Source organism: Hermetia illucens, chromosome 5, assembly GCF_905115235.1.
Source record: "Hermetia illucens chromosome 5, iHerIll2.2.curated.20191125, whole genome shotgun sequence".
NCBI lineage: Eukaryota > Metazoa > Arthropoda > Insecta > Diptera > Stratiomyidae > Hermetia > Hermetia illucens.
In genome coordinates, this window is record NC_051853.1 from 92,025,882 (window position 1) to 92,042,524 (window position 16,643).

The following is a 16,643-nucleotide window of genomic DNA, read 5'->3' on the forward strand; positions in this document are numbered from 1 at the left end:
GCCAGTAGGAACTTGAAAAGGAATTGGAGAGATTTCCACATTGTCGCGAACGAGGATAGTTCAGAGCGCATTCCTCATAAGAAGTGCGTTAGATACCTGGGTGTGCGTCTTGACGAGCGTCTCCAATTTAACGAGCACGTTAAAGTCGCGCTAGAAAGCGCTCGCAAGGCATTCATGTCTCTTCGAAGACTCTTTTATGCTCCACATCTTAGCCGGAAGGTTAAGATTATTTGCTATCTTACTTTGGTTAGACCGGTGCTTACCTACGGGTGTGCTATCTGGTTTAATTTGAGTGCTAGCCAAATGGAGAAAATAAGGATCTTTGAACGGAAATGTCTGCGTGCTTGCACGGGGCTTAATAGGACTGCTTCGTCAAACTATGAGCACTATGTAACTAATGAAGTGATGTATGCAGCTGCTGCTGTGCCAAGAATCGATACAGTTATCGTCAGATTGATTCGGAATCATATAGTGCGATCTGCTTCGCATGGTGAAAACCCTTGGGTTTCGCAGCCGTTCTACCCAAATGATGGGTATTTCGAGAAAACTCTCACGACAGGCTTCATTCCTCCCGAAGCGTTCGTGTATCTTGACAGGAATGGTCTAATTCTTGATTCTGCCGGTGATCCGGTTATGTATCATATACATAGGCGGGCCACGGACAAAAGGATAGAATACCCCCCGAATTTGACAGTGGGGGCTCCGGGATTCGACTGGAGATACTCCAGAGCGAGAGCAATTGACATTAAGCGGGATGAAAAAGAGAAATCTTGGTACTGGTGGCTGCGGGATGCCGGTTAGCGGTGGCCGTGCTCAGTCCTGCCATTTGTTTCTTGGTGGGGCTTTGTAAATATGTATACATTGAACGGGCGCTGATTTTGTCTCCAGTTGTAACTTATAAATACATACGTTATTATTCTTTGTTTTGTTTTTTGTTTGTTTTTTTTTGTATGGATGTTATTTTAAAAAAAAAGAAAAAATGTGTAATATAAAATCTATAATTATGATAATTTTAAGAACAATAATTTAAGTTAAAAGTGTCTTTTGAAGCGATCAAATATTTATTATTCCTTTTTATATTTCTTTATTTGCCACTAAGGCCAAGTGAATTCTGTCGGGTTTTTGACCATTTCCCGACAACTTATTGTAAAATTAGATTTTCCTTTCTTACTGTTTCTCTTCTCTGTCTGTAAATCGTTATTCAAAAATTTTGAGAGCCCACAGTGGCCATTAGATTTAAGTTATTTTTGTTATTTTAAAAGATTGTTTTTTATTGTTCATTTTTCCAATCCATATACTATTGTTACCTATTTCTTAAAAATAAAAATGATTTTAAAAACAAAAAAAAAAGACAGTCTCTTGACTTTTTCAGATTTTTCAGTTTAGTGGTTTCTGAGAATGGGTCCGTTAAAGAAATTATCACTTTCAATCACCCGCAATCCCCACCTTTCTAACAAATGTCAAAACTAAGATCGGCTTCGAAAAGTACTAACCGAAACCTTTAATTTGATACTCCACATATCTATATTTGACGAAAAAAAGTTTAAACTCGACGTAAAAGGATACAAGTCACTATATGCGTTGGCGTTCACAGTTCCAGTTCACACAAAACCTTAAAAAGAAGCAATAATTATCACCAAATGCCGTATGCTGCATCGAAATTAAAAATCATTCGACTACATTGGTATGAAAACTGATGCAAAGCTCGATTTCGGGCAGTACACAGAGTTTACTTGCGATTAAGCATGCACCATCCACCAGGCTACTTATAGCGAGGGTGGTTGGTTCCATCGTGGTGTATACAGTCTTAATTTGGAGAACAGCACTGCAAGTTTTATATAATGGAGGTGACCTGAGGATGTGTTCTGCTTTTAGGACCACTTTAGATGATTCAGCGCTCAGCAGTGAGAATGATGCCTGTTGCCATATTGGCAGATGAGATAGGGATCATAAGTTCATCTCTCCTTTATTGCAGAAGAAGAATGATGAAAGCGACCGATCCATAAATGTGTGGAAACAGCTATGGGAATAATGTTCACAAAACTGTTGGTTGTATACTCAGACGAAGTGTTTGGAGGATCCATCCGACACTGAGAACACCGTCAATATCTTTAGAGATTTAAATTTGGTATTTCTCCTAGTTATCCAAACTGCAATAGAGTCCTGAAGAACCTAAGAAAACGCGTGTTCTGTGCAGAATGTTAACGTGCCAGGGGAATCGGGAAGCTATCAATTGGATGATGAAATTTATTTAGGTTGAATTGCGCCGTGTATAAAAGAAAGGACAGCCAGCTAGAGTAGGCTGATTTTGCTGTGTGATGCTATATCCTTGGCAAAGTAGCGGGGTATCGTGAATGTAAAGTAAAGTAAAAGGGGCACAATAGTTCTTCAAGGACGCGGTGCGACTTTCCCTTAACAAATAATAATAATAATCGTGAATGTCTTTAATGGGTAAAAATTACACACACTGACACACAGGCCAATGTTTTTGAAGATTTTTACCTCCGTAAAAAGGGACAGACGGACGCACTAACCGGTGATGAAATTATTTTCATAAAGTTATGTTTTCGGTTTCGGGATAGCTATGCTTTCGGTTTCCGGCTATCGTACGGAAAGTCGCGGTTCCACTGCCACCAATGGGATTTGTATCGTGATTTGAAGTCGGATGCCAGTCGATTGAGCTGTGAATGAGCACCTGAGTCAAATTAAGGTAATAATCTCGGGCGAGCGCAATGCTGACGGTCTTGAATGAAGTACTCTAACACACTTCAAGGCCTTGATCCAGTTGGATTGTTGCGCCAACGACTATCATTATTATGTTTTTGGTAATACTTTAAAAACGAAAGTTAATTATGACAGAATGACTTAATTTTAGTCTTTTTTCCTGTAACTTTTTGAATATTAAAATTCATAATTCCCAACTGTAGGTGTTCTCCCTTTTCTCAACTTTCCTATTGGCTTTGAACAGAAATATTCGTTTATGATTTGACGTGCTGCCTTCTGTACTTCTGGTAATGTAAAAAGAGTGATCTATGATATAACGAAAAAAGAGTAATCTATAACGCGTGTAACATAAAGTCATTTTAAAGCTTTTGCAGCAGAGACTTCTATAATTTTGCTTTGAAATCTTATCAAAAATAGTCATGACGTTGTGCTTTCTATTGATTGTGTCCTGACCCTTATATGTGTTATCTACATATGTAACCAATATCAACTCTCAATCTACACTATCGACATTCGACATCAGTTTGAATTCATTATATTCAGTCAGCCGAGAAACCGGAGTAAAATTTGTAACAAAATTGCGTCAAATACAAAGCATCATGGTCAATGGAGTTTATCGTCGATGATATAATGTTATGGATTGTGCGGACAATTATTTTGGTAAATTGTATGAATTCAGTGTAAATTATGAATAGATGGGAGACTCCAACGGAAAAGAAGATATTATATGTGTCTTCCCTCTAGTAGTTTCCGGAGTTTATTAAAATCAATTCAAGCCGAATTTACTTGAAAGCTAAGTGTTGCGGATAATATAATGAAATTTGTGGGAGTTTATGGTCCTTTGAATGCAATGCCATTATTTTGTAACCAGTTTGAGGGAGAAGGTGCATACACATGCGAAACGAGGGTATCACATTTTTTTATGTCAGGTTTCAGAAACTATCTGAAAGAATAGAAAAAACACTGGCCTGAATAAAAGTTAGATTTGAAGTCATATCCTACCGCAACATCTACTCGAATAAAGTTATTGATGCAACTTGTCAATTTTCTAAATATACGGAAAACATCCTTCCTGTGAAACCCGATGAGCGACGTGAGGTTCTATTGAGTTTGAGAAGGCACACAATGGGAAAGCGAGGTACCATTCTTTTCATATAACCTAACAAATAATGCTGTGGAAGTGATAAATCTACAGCAGCGGGATAAAAACAAAGACGGTACAAACATCCACCAAGAAAACAGTCCGCGTGGCAGTTAATTAGTTGTTAGGAGTTTATAAAATTGTATTATAGCTATTTCTGAGTATATGGGGCAAGAGATTCGGTGGATTAAATCTAGCTTCAGCATCGTGCTGGTTTATGGGGTAGGGGGTTTCTCCATCGATGGCAGCACTACAGAGAGGGTGAGTAGGAAAAATACTCGAGTTATAGATAAATAAAGTTAGTAATAGTATAATACCATACTTTACAAAAGTCCCCTTAAGTTCATCCAAGAAGTACAAGTTTTGGTATAGTTGTAAGTAATAATATAATACACAATTTTGCAAAGATTGAAGGAAATCCAACTAGTATTAAACATAGTTACAGAAAGTCAAAATTTTGCATTTCACGTAAACTTATCACAATCTAGGACGTGTATCGCGTTATCACTATATAAAATGAACTCATATGAACCGTGGAGCTGGATATATCAAGGAATATTTTGAGTTTTTAGCTACGTACGAATGGAAAAATGTGCATAGGAAATTTCTCACACAAGATGAAAACGAAAGTTTTCTACCCGAAGCGTAGGGTAGTATATAGGATAAGAAAACATTTGGATTTTTGGTATCAAATCACTACAAATCCAGATATGCTTCCTACCAGCCACCCACTTTTGTTTCGAGGCGCCCACTTTGGCCGCAAAAAGCAAATACGAACGATTATCAAATTCGTTAATAAAAAATGAGAGATTACATTTTCTTATATTGCAAAAAAAATCTCCTAACCATTGTGTTGCTGCAAGTCTTTATAGAGATCACGGTTACGGAAATATCAGGGATCACCGGATATACATTTCAGAATATTGGACTGATATCGCTGCAGCAGATTATTTGTGGTTTTCTAATGAGGTGTATTCCCAGGTCTCTTGTTGGGGTTTACCAACGATCTTGATCTTAAATTGATGACATTTTTTTTTGCAAAGTGAAAGTTATTTGGGCACACTTTGACTCATTGACCTTCATCCTCCACATCTGAAGCCTGTTTTCTACTAACAAACATTTGCCAATTTTCCGAAAACTCGGGCTCGAGGCGCCATATGATTACCCATGAATCTGTAACCTCAGTGAATAATGAAAATGATTCATTATGCGGTATTAATATATTTTCAGTTTAATTAGTTGAAATATTGCATGTTCGTATATTCGTTCTTGTTTGTGATAAGCTTTCTCCGCAAAACCTTGTTGAGAGAAAGAACTCTGAAGAGATATTTGGCTGTAAATTGAACTCAAACTCATATTATTTTATATCCTATGCCTCATTGAAGTAATATTTCTTTGAAGATCTGCCTGCCATAAAATGCGTAACATAAAATATTAAGCCTTCATATTTCTTAGTTCTAAACTCAGCACATTTTACTAAATACGCCCCGAGAAGAGGGCCAAAGGAAACCCATAAATGGTAACATATTGTACAATTTAGGCACTTCTAGTTATGGTTTGTTTGTTTCCAGTAGCTTCCAGGCAGATAATCAGATAAAATGGTAGCCAGCCGTGCCTATCTATTGCACCATGTTAGGATCAAGTTTAATGGATTGTTCGTAGCGTCTACCGACTAGAAATCCCTGCGTGTGGATTCGTAACGGTTTAGTTCCGACACAAATTAATACGAACAACATATTTCAGCTACTTTTTGGACATTGGAAAACATCATAGATCACCGGGATCATAAAACAAAAATTAATTCACTTGAAGTGATTTATCACGGCACATTATAATGAACAACATTTTTCTTATGCTTTGTGGTCGCTTACTGCCATTGCTTGTGCTTTCTTTTCCTTTTCCGTATACATAGAGTCCTTGGCGACTTCACTGCGAAGTTAGATGCTGTGAAGCGGATTCTGAAGGAAATGCTTAGAGACTGTGTAGGAAAGTGCGACGAGGAAATTCCTTGAGGAAAGTCCAAAAGATTTGTAGGTTTTCTGAAGGTATCTTGTTAGAAGATAAGTTGGTGTTGTGCGTTGGCCATAAGGATTTAAATATGACCGAAATGAATAATAAGATAAGAATAAATAATGCATATTATGAATTTATGATAACGCGCGCGCATTTGAAAAGTGAACGTTTTACCATTCGTTGTTTCTGTTGACTCGGAGACAATTTACATAATTATTACATTAGCTTTCTACGGCGAGGGAATAAAGTGCAAATAATGGCTATTGTGGGTTTGTTTTTTTCGCCTTCGGTAGATACTTGCAGGAGATGTTTGAGTAGATACTGACACTTTATTGATGGTGCGGTTGATGTGAGTTTCTCCTTCTTAGATTTATTTTTTTCGGGAATGTTCTGTAGTTCCAAAAATGATACACGGAGGAGTTAAGTATGTATGTGTATGAGTTTGAAATATAGAATGAGAGGAACGTATTAGTTGGAGGTAGTTCAATTTTAATGAGTGCTTTTATTAGGGCAAATATAATAATTTAGCCCCAATTAAAGTTGCTGAATTTGTGCAGTATAAGTGAATTTTAGCTTTAGTTATAGTCACTTTAAGCATGTATAAGTTTTAAACGGTCAAAGCCATCCGGATCTTATCAGATTTTCTTTAAACTTTTGTAATTAAAATCTTCTTTCAAAACCGATAACTCCGGTACTAAGAAAGATCCTTTCAATCAAATAAATATCACAAGCGCTCTCTTCGCAAATCGTCTACTGTCAAAGCAGTACACAGCGTAATTAAATAGGCTTTGCTCAAATCATCCCAAACGACGATGTCATTTCACTAATGCCCCCTCTTCGTTCTTCCTTTCAATGGAAGCCCTCATTTTCAAATAATTTTTAATCTATATCATTCCCAAGTCCTACTAAAGCTTATTTCGTCTCCTCCCTCTCGTTATTCGCTCCCTCTTAGTCGCTATTTGTCGGAAATTTATGATGCAATTAAAAATTCGAAATCGTATCTAAGCTACTCGTCTCTACCACTTACCATCCTCCTTGGCGTGTCAATGTAAATCCAAATCTTGAATCGCGATCCACTGAGACTCGAATTCCAACAATTCCTAATCCTTGTGGCGTGATGACTTGTCCTCGCATAACAGAAACTCGGCTACAATGTTAATAAATTTCAATTATCAGTAAATTAAATCATTGTAATAATGAAATGTCGATTTATAAATAATTAGAGAATTTACGAAAATTTTTAAATGAGAAAACAAAATATATAGTATAGGAGATATGGTATGTATTTTATCTACAAAATATCGAGATTTCAAAGGAATGTCGGATAACAAAGAAAAGTTTTGATGAGGACAATTTTGATTTTTATGAATACATTGACATTAACTAACCAACGTAACGAACTTAGTGCAATTGTCTACTATGAATGGATGATAACAGTTACCTAATGTATGATGTTGTTCATAAAAATTACGACAATTAAAAAATTATTTATATTCATCGATTTAGTGCAAAACCTCCGAATTGGGATAAATAAAAATCTGTGATTGAATGCGAACTGAAAATAGTTGTTTCCTCCATAGAAAGATGCATTTTAAAAGTAACTAGAATAAATAATAAAAATTTACATCTACCATTTACAAAAACAGGTGAAGGTTTCGACTTTAATGAACTACTTTTTCTCATTATTTCTGGTTTTTGCACTTAAGCGCATAAGTATTGTACGATTTGGAAAACTGGTACACACTTCAAACTCGGGAAAACTAATCACTTAACTTTAGTATTTTATTATTGACTGAATTATATTCTTTGTATGAAACTAGGACGTCTGAAATTGGTGGTTAAAAAGGCTACACCGACTACTGTGTATCGATCAAGGACAAATTCCGAGAATTGCTCTCCGCTAATAACATCCATAACTTTACTATGGAATTCTATAAGAGATTCCAAATGGAAAAGGGAATTAGTTCGTTTTTCTGCATGAGCTCTTTGCGAAAAACACCACGAGCGCCGTATGAGGAGTCTCAAGGGTGAAACTAGGTAACCAATTGAAAAGGCGGCATATGAAAGAAAGTAAGGCCATTGAGGTAACATGAATAGGAATCGTATAGTGAATCAACTTTCTTTAAACTGATTCTCTGATGCTCTACAAACGGGGCTCGAAAGAACCCGATCTAATAGACCATTAAAATAAAGTTCAATTCTACGAATTGTAACCTAGAACATTTTATCAATGTTGGGGTGAACCCTGGTAAGGATGGAAAGGAACATGATGAAGTTCAGCGGAGAATCTTACAAACAACATTATCTGGGAAGTCACTTCAGAAATGTATCACTAGAGGGGTTTTCTACGCTTCGAATCTGCATAAGTAAAGAAAGTGGTTTAAGAACCTTTACATTAATCATCCAGGCGATGCATGTTTGGTCCGTCAAATATGTTTTGGTTGTAGCAAATTTTTAAACCAAAGAAAACCCAGTTCCTTTCCTAAATCATTGGTCACAGCTATGTGGGGATCCAGACGACTGCGAATAACATTGCAGAACCAATATCTATTCAGGGTTGAGAGTAATATCAAGCAATTTCTTCACAAGGGCGGAACTGTTTGTGAAAAAAGCATCACACCAAAGGATTGAGCCAAGTCGATTGATGAACGGTAACCATTTAAGTTCGTCTCCACTAAGTGCAAAAGTGTTTTTTGATGCATGCTAATATATCGTTTTGCTAGCTATGGTCGGGAGATGAGCGAACTTTGTCAAATATGTTGCATATGACATTGAAGACGAAGTGGGATTTGAGTTCCAAAACAACTGAACTCTAGATTGTATCCTCGCTAGGACTGTATTGTTTTAACCTCTGTCCTGTTCCGTATTTTGGTTGGTTTATCTGCCTTGGATTTGCTACATCTCTACGTTCTAAGCTTGGGTTGGGTGGAGCCAAGACTTCGCCATATAGCGTGTCAAGCCATCGCTGGTCTAGTTGGTCTCTCGTTCGTTTTCGATCAATTTGGATGTTCTCATTTTGGATATGATTATAGTGAGTTATGCTACTGATATATTGCAACATTTTCATCTAAATTTACTTTGGTACCTGGCCAGCTGTTCAAATCTACGAGAGCGTCAGAAAATATTATGCTGCAGTTTAAGGAATGACGCATCAAAAAATCGACAAAGTTGGTTGATTCAGAGTCCAAGAAACAGTACCTTGGGTAAAAAGGAATACCGGTCCTGCGTCCTGTTGTGATCGACGATACGATATTTGAGTCAAAGCGAATGCCTAAGTACCTTGGACTGACACTCGACTGGAAGATGATGTTAAGTCGACTAATGGCGAATGTTGGAGACCTTACCTTTAGCGAGAGACGCCTTCTCGGGCATGCGATCTAGTTCAATCAACTTTACAGCGGGGAGAGGCGGGGGGGTATGGACTGATACAAAGTACCCTGTGCAACTATAGGGAAATGGAGCTCTGCAGAGGACATCTGCATGTTGCACACTCTGACAACTGAGAGAGAAAATCTCGTCGCTTTCATTAGCGAAGAACCCAAGACCAGCTATAGACGCGAGGGAGAGGGTGGTTGCTTGATAAAGACGATGACATACACTGGCAACACTTTCGGGAAAAGAAGGGAAAACCAGATAGACCACATCCACATCGGAAACTTGTTTTTAACTAAACCCAAAATATGGTAGGCACTTTGCCCAGCTTTTCAATCTCAGTGGCAGGTCGGGAGAACGGGAGATTCAGCCCGAAGGATGATGATGGCGAGGTATATAGTTGGTGGTCCCTCGCGGGAGTTCAAAATTCAGGGGGTAAAAGTGTTTGACCATTCTGCCAAAAAACACATCAAGTCGAATGTGTGATGGTTGTCATTTTTGTGGACTTCCTTTCATCGTTTGGCATCATTTTTAATAAATTGCGTGTATTGGGACAGTTTTAAACCACACAATGAAAGATCCCGAATAGGGATCATTTAGTTCCATCTTATTGTAAAGATACGCCGTCGATATAAAAGCAATCGACCACATACGAAAAATCAAATATTTTTAAAGTTGTGTAAGATGCTTTTTGTTGGACTAAATCTATCCTTTTTGGGCCGAATTTGAATTGCAATGCATTTTTGTAGGTGAAACTGAATATCCCGCAATGGACAGTGGGATCATTTGGCATTTGTATTGGCAAAATTTCTACAGTGGTGATCAGCACAGTGGAAGGCAACATCTTGTTGCATGAGTTGCATTCAGATTTGCGTGGCTTAGGAGAGTCACTATTTGCTATTTTTCAATTGCTATATTTAGCTCTGCTTCGAGGATGAGCAAAATAGGCTTTTATTCCCGATTTGACCATCACAATATATCAAGTTCATGATAGATTAATAAATTGAGCCTTATCGGGAAAGAAAGGTTTTAACCCATTTAGCAGACCTCTGTAGACGGTGGAAAACTTGAGTAAAATCTTGCATATTTGTGGCGCCGGTAAGTTAATTTGTTTCAAGAGGGTGTCCTAGGTGATATTTATCTGAATAATGCATGTGCCCCTTTCAAACGATTATGGATTTCCAAAGAAGGAAATTCAATAACTGCTCCTTAAGACACCATGGATAAAAATTGAGTTAAAAGCATGAAGATATGCAGCTTTTAGCGGAAGCTGACGTTTAGTTCAACTGGCTTTTGCAGTGTGACACGCAAAAATTAATTAAATGAATGAAATTAGTTGGGAAAGTTGCAGTCTGAGGTGAGAACCAAGAAATTGAATGTTGTATTCTCTTTTTGAAATAATAAAATGGCCCAGTCGAAACGCTAATATGTGAAACATTGTAGGAGCAGAGACTACGCGCGGTATATTGCCAGCGCGGTTGAAACCAAGGTGGTTTGATACGCTGAATGGTTATTTGAGAGCTTCGTGACTGCATGCAGGTTTTTGCCAACAACTGATTAGGACGAGCCGTACCCGCTTGTGAATGGCGCAGTGGTTCAAGAAAAACAAGAAGAAGGTTTTAATATGATCACTACCTTTAAGAATATCATTCTCAAAGAATGTTCCTACTTTGTCTGAGGACATATTGAAAAACGCAAGAAACAAGCTGAACCCTTTTGGTGTTATTATGATAGCTAAATGGAATATTTTCAAATTTAAGGCGTTTTGCTTGGCTAAGTGTAGAATTGTAAAAAGGGAAGATGGGAGAAAGGTCTGCCTAGAGATAGATTTATAGGCGAGACCTTGGATAACTTTCGGAGATATTATATTTATATTGAGGGTTTTAGTTACGAAAAGAGAAATCGGTTTCAATGGCAGTTACTCTTTGCTCTTTAAACTTATAATAGTTTCGGCTTTCAAAGTGCCACAAGTGCTTGAAAAGTGTCAATTTCTAGACGACGAAATTTGTTCCTTCACTATAGCAAAGCGTCCACGAAAAGGGCGTCGTCCAGAATATAATGCGCGGAATACCTAAACATCGGCTGGTATATGGAACTCCATTTCATTATTCGATGCGCCATCGATGAGATTTGCATCCACCAGTTGATTTAGAGTCAAAGAAACAGTCAATGGTTTGCAAGTTACTATTATCTCCACAAGAATGAACTTACTACAGAACTAGGAACTAAGAACTAAGTTAAGAGCCGCTGCGGAAATTGTTTAGAGGGGGTCCTTCCGAGTACAACTGCTTGGATATTTGATAGCACATTCTGAAATTGCATTAGTGAACAGCCTTTTTCGTCTTTGATGATTTTGTAGGTTCATTCGTGATGCAAGGGAAAGGTGAACAACGAGTTTGCATCAAATTTGGTATGAAGTGAATGATCTGGTATGTTCAAATCGTCATCTAACCGTTCGGTAAAAGAATGAGGCATTTTGTTCATACCGAAAAATTCTGAGGGAGAATTGCGTATGCATTTAGTGGCGGCAAAGTTTGTCCCGAGGATCAAAAACAAATCAGAACTTCTTGAAATGGTAAACGGCAATGAACATTTCTTGAAAACCATTATAATTGTAGACGAATCATGAATGTAAATCTACGACATAGAGGTAAATCATCGCAATGGAAGAATCGCTTCTCTCCGCGATCGAAAGAGATCACTATGTGTGATGTGTGCCAATCTATTCCATTAGTCGATGCGCGGATCTCAGACAATCATATGCAAATAAAGTCAAAAATTGATTACTTTCCCTGCTTGATTGTTATTGTGATCAATTTCCCATGTGGATACCAGTATCTGAAGTTATTTTATTCACTAAAAGATTTAGTAACATAATTGGAGAGAATAGCAATGTCATGCATATTGGATTGCGAAAAATTTGAGAAATATGACTGAAAATTACAGTTACAAATAAGCAAAAGAAAAAAGATTTTAAACATAAAATCGGAGTTAACATTTCAATCGATCTGAAAAGTGAAATTAGTGCTTCGATTTCATTCCATTCTTTCGCGAATATCTATATATGTATATCTGAAAATGATGAATGATGATGATGAAAAGCATCCTTTTATCTTTTTCTGAAATCAGCAATGAACGAAGAAAAACAAAGATCATTTTCCCCAATTTCTATATTAATATATATGTATTTGGATACCAAATGCACTTTCTGAGATATCAGAAGAAAGTTTAAATGATCGCTGAATCCTTGGTATTAGCAGTTTTTGAAAATAAAAAAATCTCTTTGCGAATTCAAAGCTTCCGTCGCGAATATCTTCATTAGCTGAAAACTGTTAATCTATAATCATAAGATTAAATTCATATTGGATTCTTTCTCCGTTATTTCCTGTTCTACATCAAGGTGCATCTTGCAGAGCCAATTTTTCGATTAAACTCTTCAAGGGAAATAGAGAGAGGCGACGAATCTTTGCACAATGAATGCAAACATTCTACAGTGAATCTTTCGTGCGGACCAAATTCAATTTCCGTCGAAGGTACTGGCTACCATCCTCTTTTTAACTCAGATAATATCTCGTTGCATTCGGATTGTATTTCAACTATGCTTGCGAAGGATGTGATGATGTTGATTGTGTTGTATAATTCAACTTTTAAGGTGAAATGTATGTTTGGCTGGATTCGATTTCACCCTCGAATTCCTTTTGCCCGTATTGTTCTCAAAATTCGACATATGTAATAATAGAAAGTTTGAATGTAATCTACCCGAAATGAATCTGGAGATGAAATCAATTTTCACCAGTCCACATTGCAATTTGAACTGGGAGATGGAAACGTGGAACTCATATTAGGGTGGGATGGCATATTTGCAGGAGTGAAGTAAGATTGATCAAGGAACTGCAACCCTTCAATTTGAACTCAATACATCCCATATTGGCTAGATGCAGGAATTAAGCAAAATCTGGGATTTGCTTCTGGAAAGGTTATATGCATGGAAGTGAGATGATGATCGATTGAACTTATGATCGGTTCAACGAGGATAATATTCTAAGATCCAAGAATTAAAACACTAACTTTTAGATGGGTTTAGGTGCGAAATTGTCCTGGAACACTTTTCCAAATTCAACTTTTTCTCAATGATTAATGACAAGAAATAAGTATGCCATCTAACGTGTGGCGCACCTTTTAAATTGCAAGATAGGGGGAACCGTATGATAAACTATAAAAACGTCATACGCATGGTATTTCTCTCTTACCAAGGACGGCAATATGCTTAGAAATTATAGGAGATAATTCAATTATCATTCTCCGCTTATCAACTAGAACGAAACTACCCTTAGAGCTCTTCACAAAATTAAATTATCGTAGTTATGTTTTCAATGGACACTTTTATTGCTCGTATTTTGCAAAATAAATTCAATTTAATCTATTCGGGCTCTGCTCGCAGTCAGAGTAATGGAATCTAAACGGAAAGAATAAGAATGATGGCCACATGACCCAATTCGAATTAAAACTATTGCCTTGAAAGTAGTGGGAGCAGTAGTGCCCGGTGGTGGTTTAGTTTCCCATACGTACATGCGACCAACCACCAGCAATTCACAATTCACTGGTCAAAATGTTCTCATTGTGGTCCATTAACGTAGACTTTTTTATGACTCAATAAAAACTTTTTGTGGTGAACAATTTAATGATTTTATCATGTTCTTTCTTTAGGCTTATTTTCTATTGACCCTTAATGGAAGCCATCAGGCTAGACATGCATGAAGGCGAGAGGGAAGGTATCAGAAAGCTGTATTTTGTTGAAAATCTATGTTAAGTAGAAGGATGAGTCGAGGGACTATTACAGGGACTACACTCGTTTTGATGCGTAGTATAATTTCCGTGAAATCAAAAAGTTAATTTAATGTGCTTGTTTTGACATTGTCTAATTTGAGGCTTTAATTTTGAAGCACTGCGATTTTAGACGAGTATGTGAAGTCTATTGTTTGGCGGGTGTTTATTACATACGTAGTTATGTATAATTGTTACATTTTAGGTATGGGTACTTTTTAAAGGAGTTTTGTTAAGGGAATACTCTAGACTTGGAACATCAGTTTCTGAAAAAGTCGATACAGGGATAACTTCGTAGGCAGCGATTGTCATCCCGGCTTAGATTTGAACTTGTTGATATTCGTCCCAAATATGATTCACGTTCATTTCGTGTTCAGTAGTGCATATAAGACCTAGGAATACCATTGGTGATCCTGTTTTCCGGGCACTTTCCGCCGGACGGAACCGTTCTCTGTCTCCTATTCACTCTTTTGTGGAGAGTAGGCCATCCAGCCAGTTTGACTTTTCAATGAGACTGTTTGAGTTTCATTATCATCACCCCTAATGCTGTGCAAGGTTGAGTTTCATTATCAGCACACTTAATGCTGTGCAAGTGATAGGCCTACAGCAGCAGGACCGTACAAAGACGAACATAAACATCCATGACAAGTTGGGACTTTAAGCCGCGACAATGAGATCGGGAGGCTTAACTGCAACCATCTCGACGATTGTCCCGTCGGGCGTTGAAATAACCACAAGTATTCCTAACCATGTTGTTTTTTGAATGCATGAACAAGCCTTTTGAAATCAAAGCAACCAAGGGTGAGAATGTATACCAATAGTTTTGCTAACCTACTACTTGGAGGATATAAACTTTCTTCTCATTTTTATTCATAATTTACCTACTGACCTGGAGAGGATATTACTGCAAGGCAGTCTTAGCTATATTTTGATAATTACAACTCCTTTTCATCATTGGAGCAGATGACAGAAATGCGATGACTCGCGAATCAAACTTCTTCCTTTTGTTGCGCACTTAGAGTAATTTGGTTAAAGTTCATGACGGCATAGAAAGGAAGTACACGTTACCTGTCTGGTCAATGAATCTAACAAAATATTTCAAGTTCCATTCCGCCCGTGTCCTCAAAATAAGGTGAAATAATATGAGTTTTCATCGCGAGATACCGTCAACAGAAAAATGTATTCTAGACGAAACACAGAGTAAGCTTTACTCTAATTTCACTATATGCAGGTAATACCACAGTATCCGTAGGAAATTTAGATCCATATTCTTTTTAATTTCCGAATAAAACGAAATTAGCTCTAGGTTTCCAGCATCCAGTTCCTCTAGGCATATTAATTCTTGGATCACCTTCTTCATTTGGCACCGTTCACAGGCTTTTCTCGGCTTGGCTCTTTCTAGGCATGCAAATATCGTATATTTTAATTATCTTTACCCCACAGTCAATAGATGCCTAGGGTAGTTCCACGGAATGAATGAATTTAGATATAAAGTTCAAACTAATTCTGAATTTTTGAACGATTTTCCAGGCGACTTGAAGAACGCTTAAAGCCATCCCAGCTGGTTGGCCCTTCCTGCAGGTTGTGATGCAAATGTTATTTAATCGTTCGTCAATTACCCGGATGTCGCTTGTAGAACAACCTATACTTCAATCTTAAACGTCATTGAAGGACCGAGAAAAATCCACGCCCACTGCTTTCACTTGATAGGTAGACTTAGGGGTTGATTTGTTTCTGGTCTGTTTCAGTTTCCGTTGAGCTTACAAATAACCTTTTATCGCTTAACAAACAAATGTGCGAGGATCTTGGAATTATAAGGTACTACAAGAACTGGATTCAGTTATTCTAAAGGCTGTGAGCCTCTTCCGTTTATTCATTCTCCATACGCCCTATCGAGTTTGTCTGTTTCCATAGCAGTGTTCTGAGACCTATATCAAGCGTTGCAAATTGAGCAACGCTTCGTTGCATTGGATGTCGTGCTCATAGCACTGGTTACACCACGCATGCAGTTCTTTGCAATGAAAATGCCTTGGCCTACTATGGATACATAGGTACAAATCGGTGTAATGATAGCAACGTAAATCCACATTATCACATGAAACTTGAGTCCATCAAAAAGGCTTTGAAGTGTGTTAGAGCACTTCATTCAAGACGTAATGGTACACTACAATAACACTGTAGGAGGCAATGTTGCCAACATTGCGCTCGTCCGAGATTATTACCCTGATTTGACTCAGGTACTCACATCTGAGTCGACTGTTATCCGACGATACAAATTCCACTACCACCAGTGAGGTTTGAACCGCGACCGTACGCTTCCGCTTGATCAACACATTTACGTATATCTGGACAGCGTGTCAAAGTTCTTGATTTGAGCCCATTGTCCCCATTGGAAGAATCAGAGCCAACCAAAGTATAAACATTGTTTGACGTTTTCGGTTTCCCTTCCATCGATATAGATAGGGAGAGTATTGTATTCTTACCGACTCTCTCCTTATCTCCCATTCGCTAAACTTAAATGAAGGCAGCATGAAGAATCCCACCGATTATAAGGGGAGATAGTATCAGT

At 37.7% G+C, this 16,643-nt stretch overlaps 1 protein-coding gene across 3 annotated transcripts in view; it reads right to left on the reverse strand.

Annotated features, from left to right (window-relative positions):
• LOC119656739 (teneurin-a) overlaps positions 1-16,643 on the reverse strand; it is a 769,843-nt gene that overhangs the window by 81,424 nt on the left and 671,776 nt on the right. For all 3 annotated transcript variants that reach the window (XM_038063287.1, XM_038063286.1, XM_038063288.1), the window contains one exon: positions 6,906-7,025. In XM_038063287.1, the coding sequence (XP_037919215.1) occupies positions 6,906-7,025 (120 nt within the window). The remainder of the gene's footprint in view (positions 1-6,905; positions 7,026-16,643) is intronic.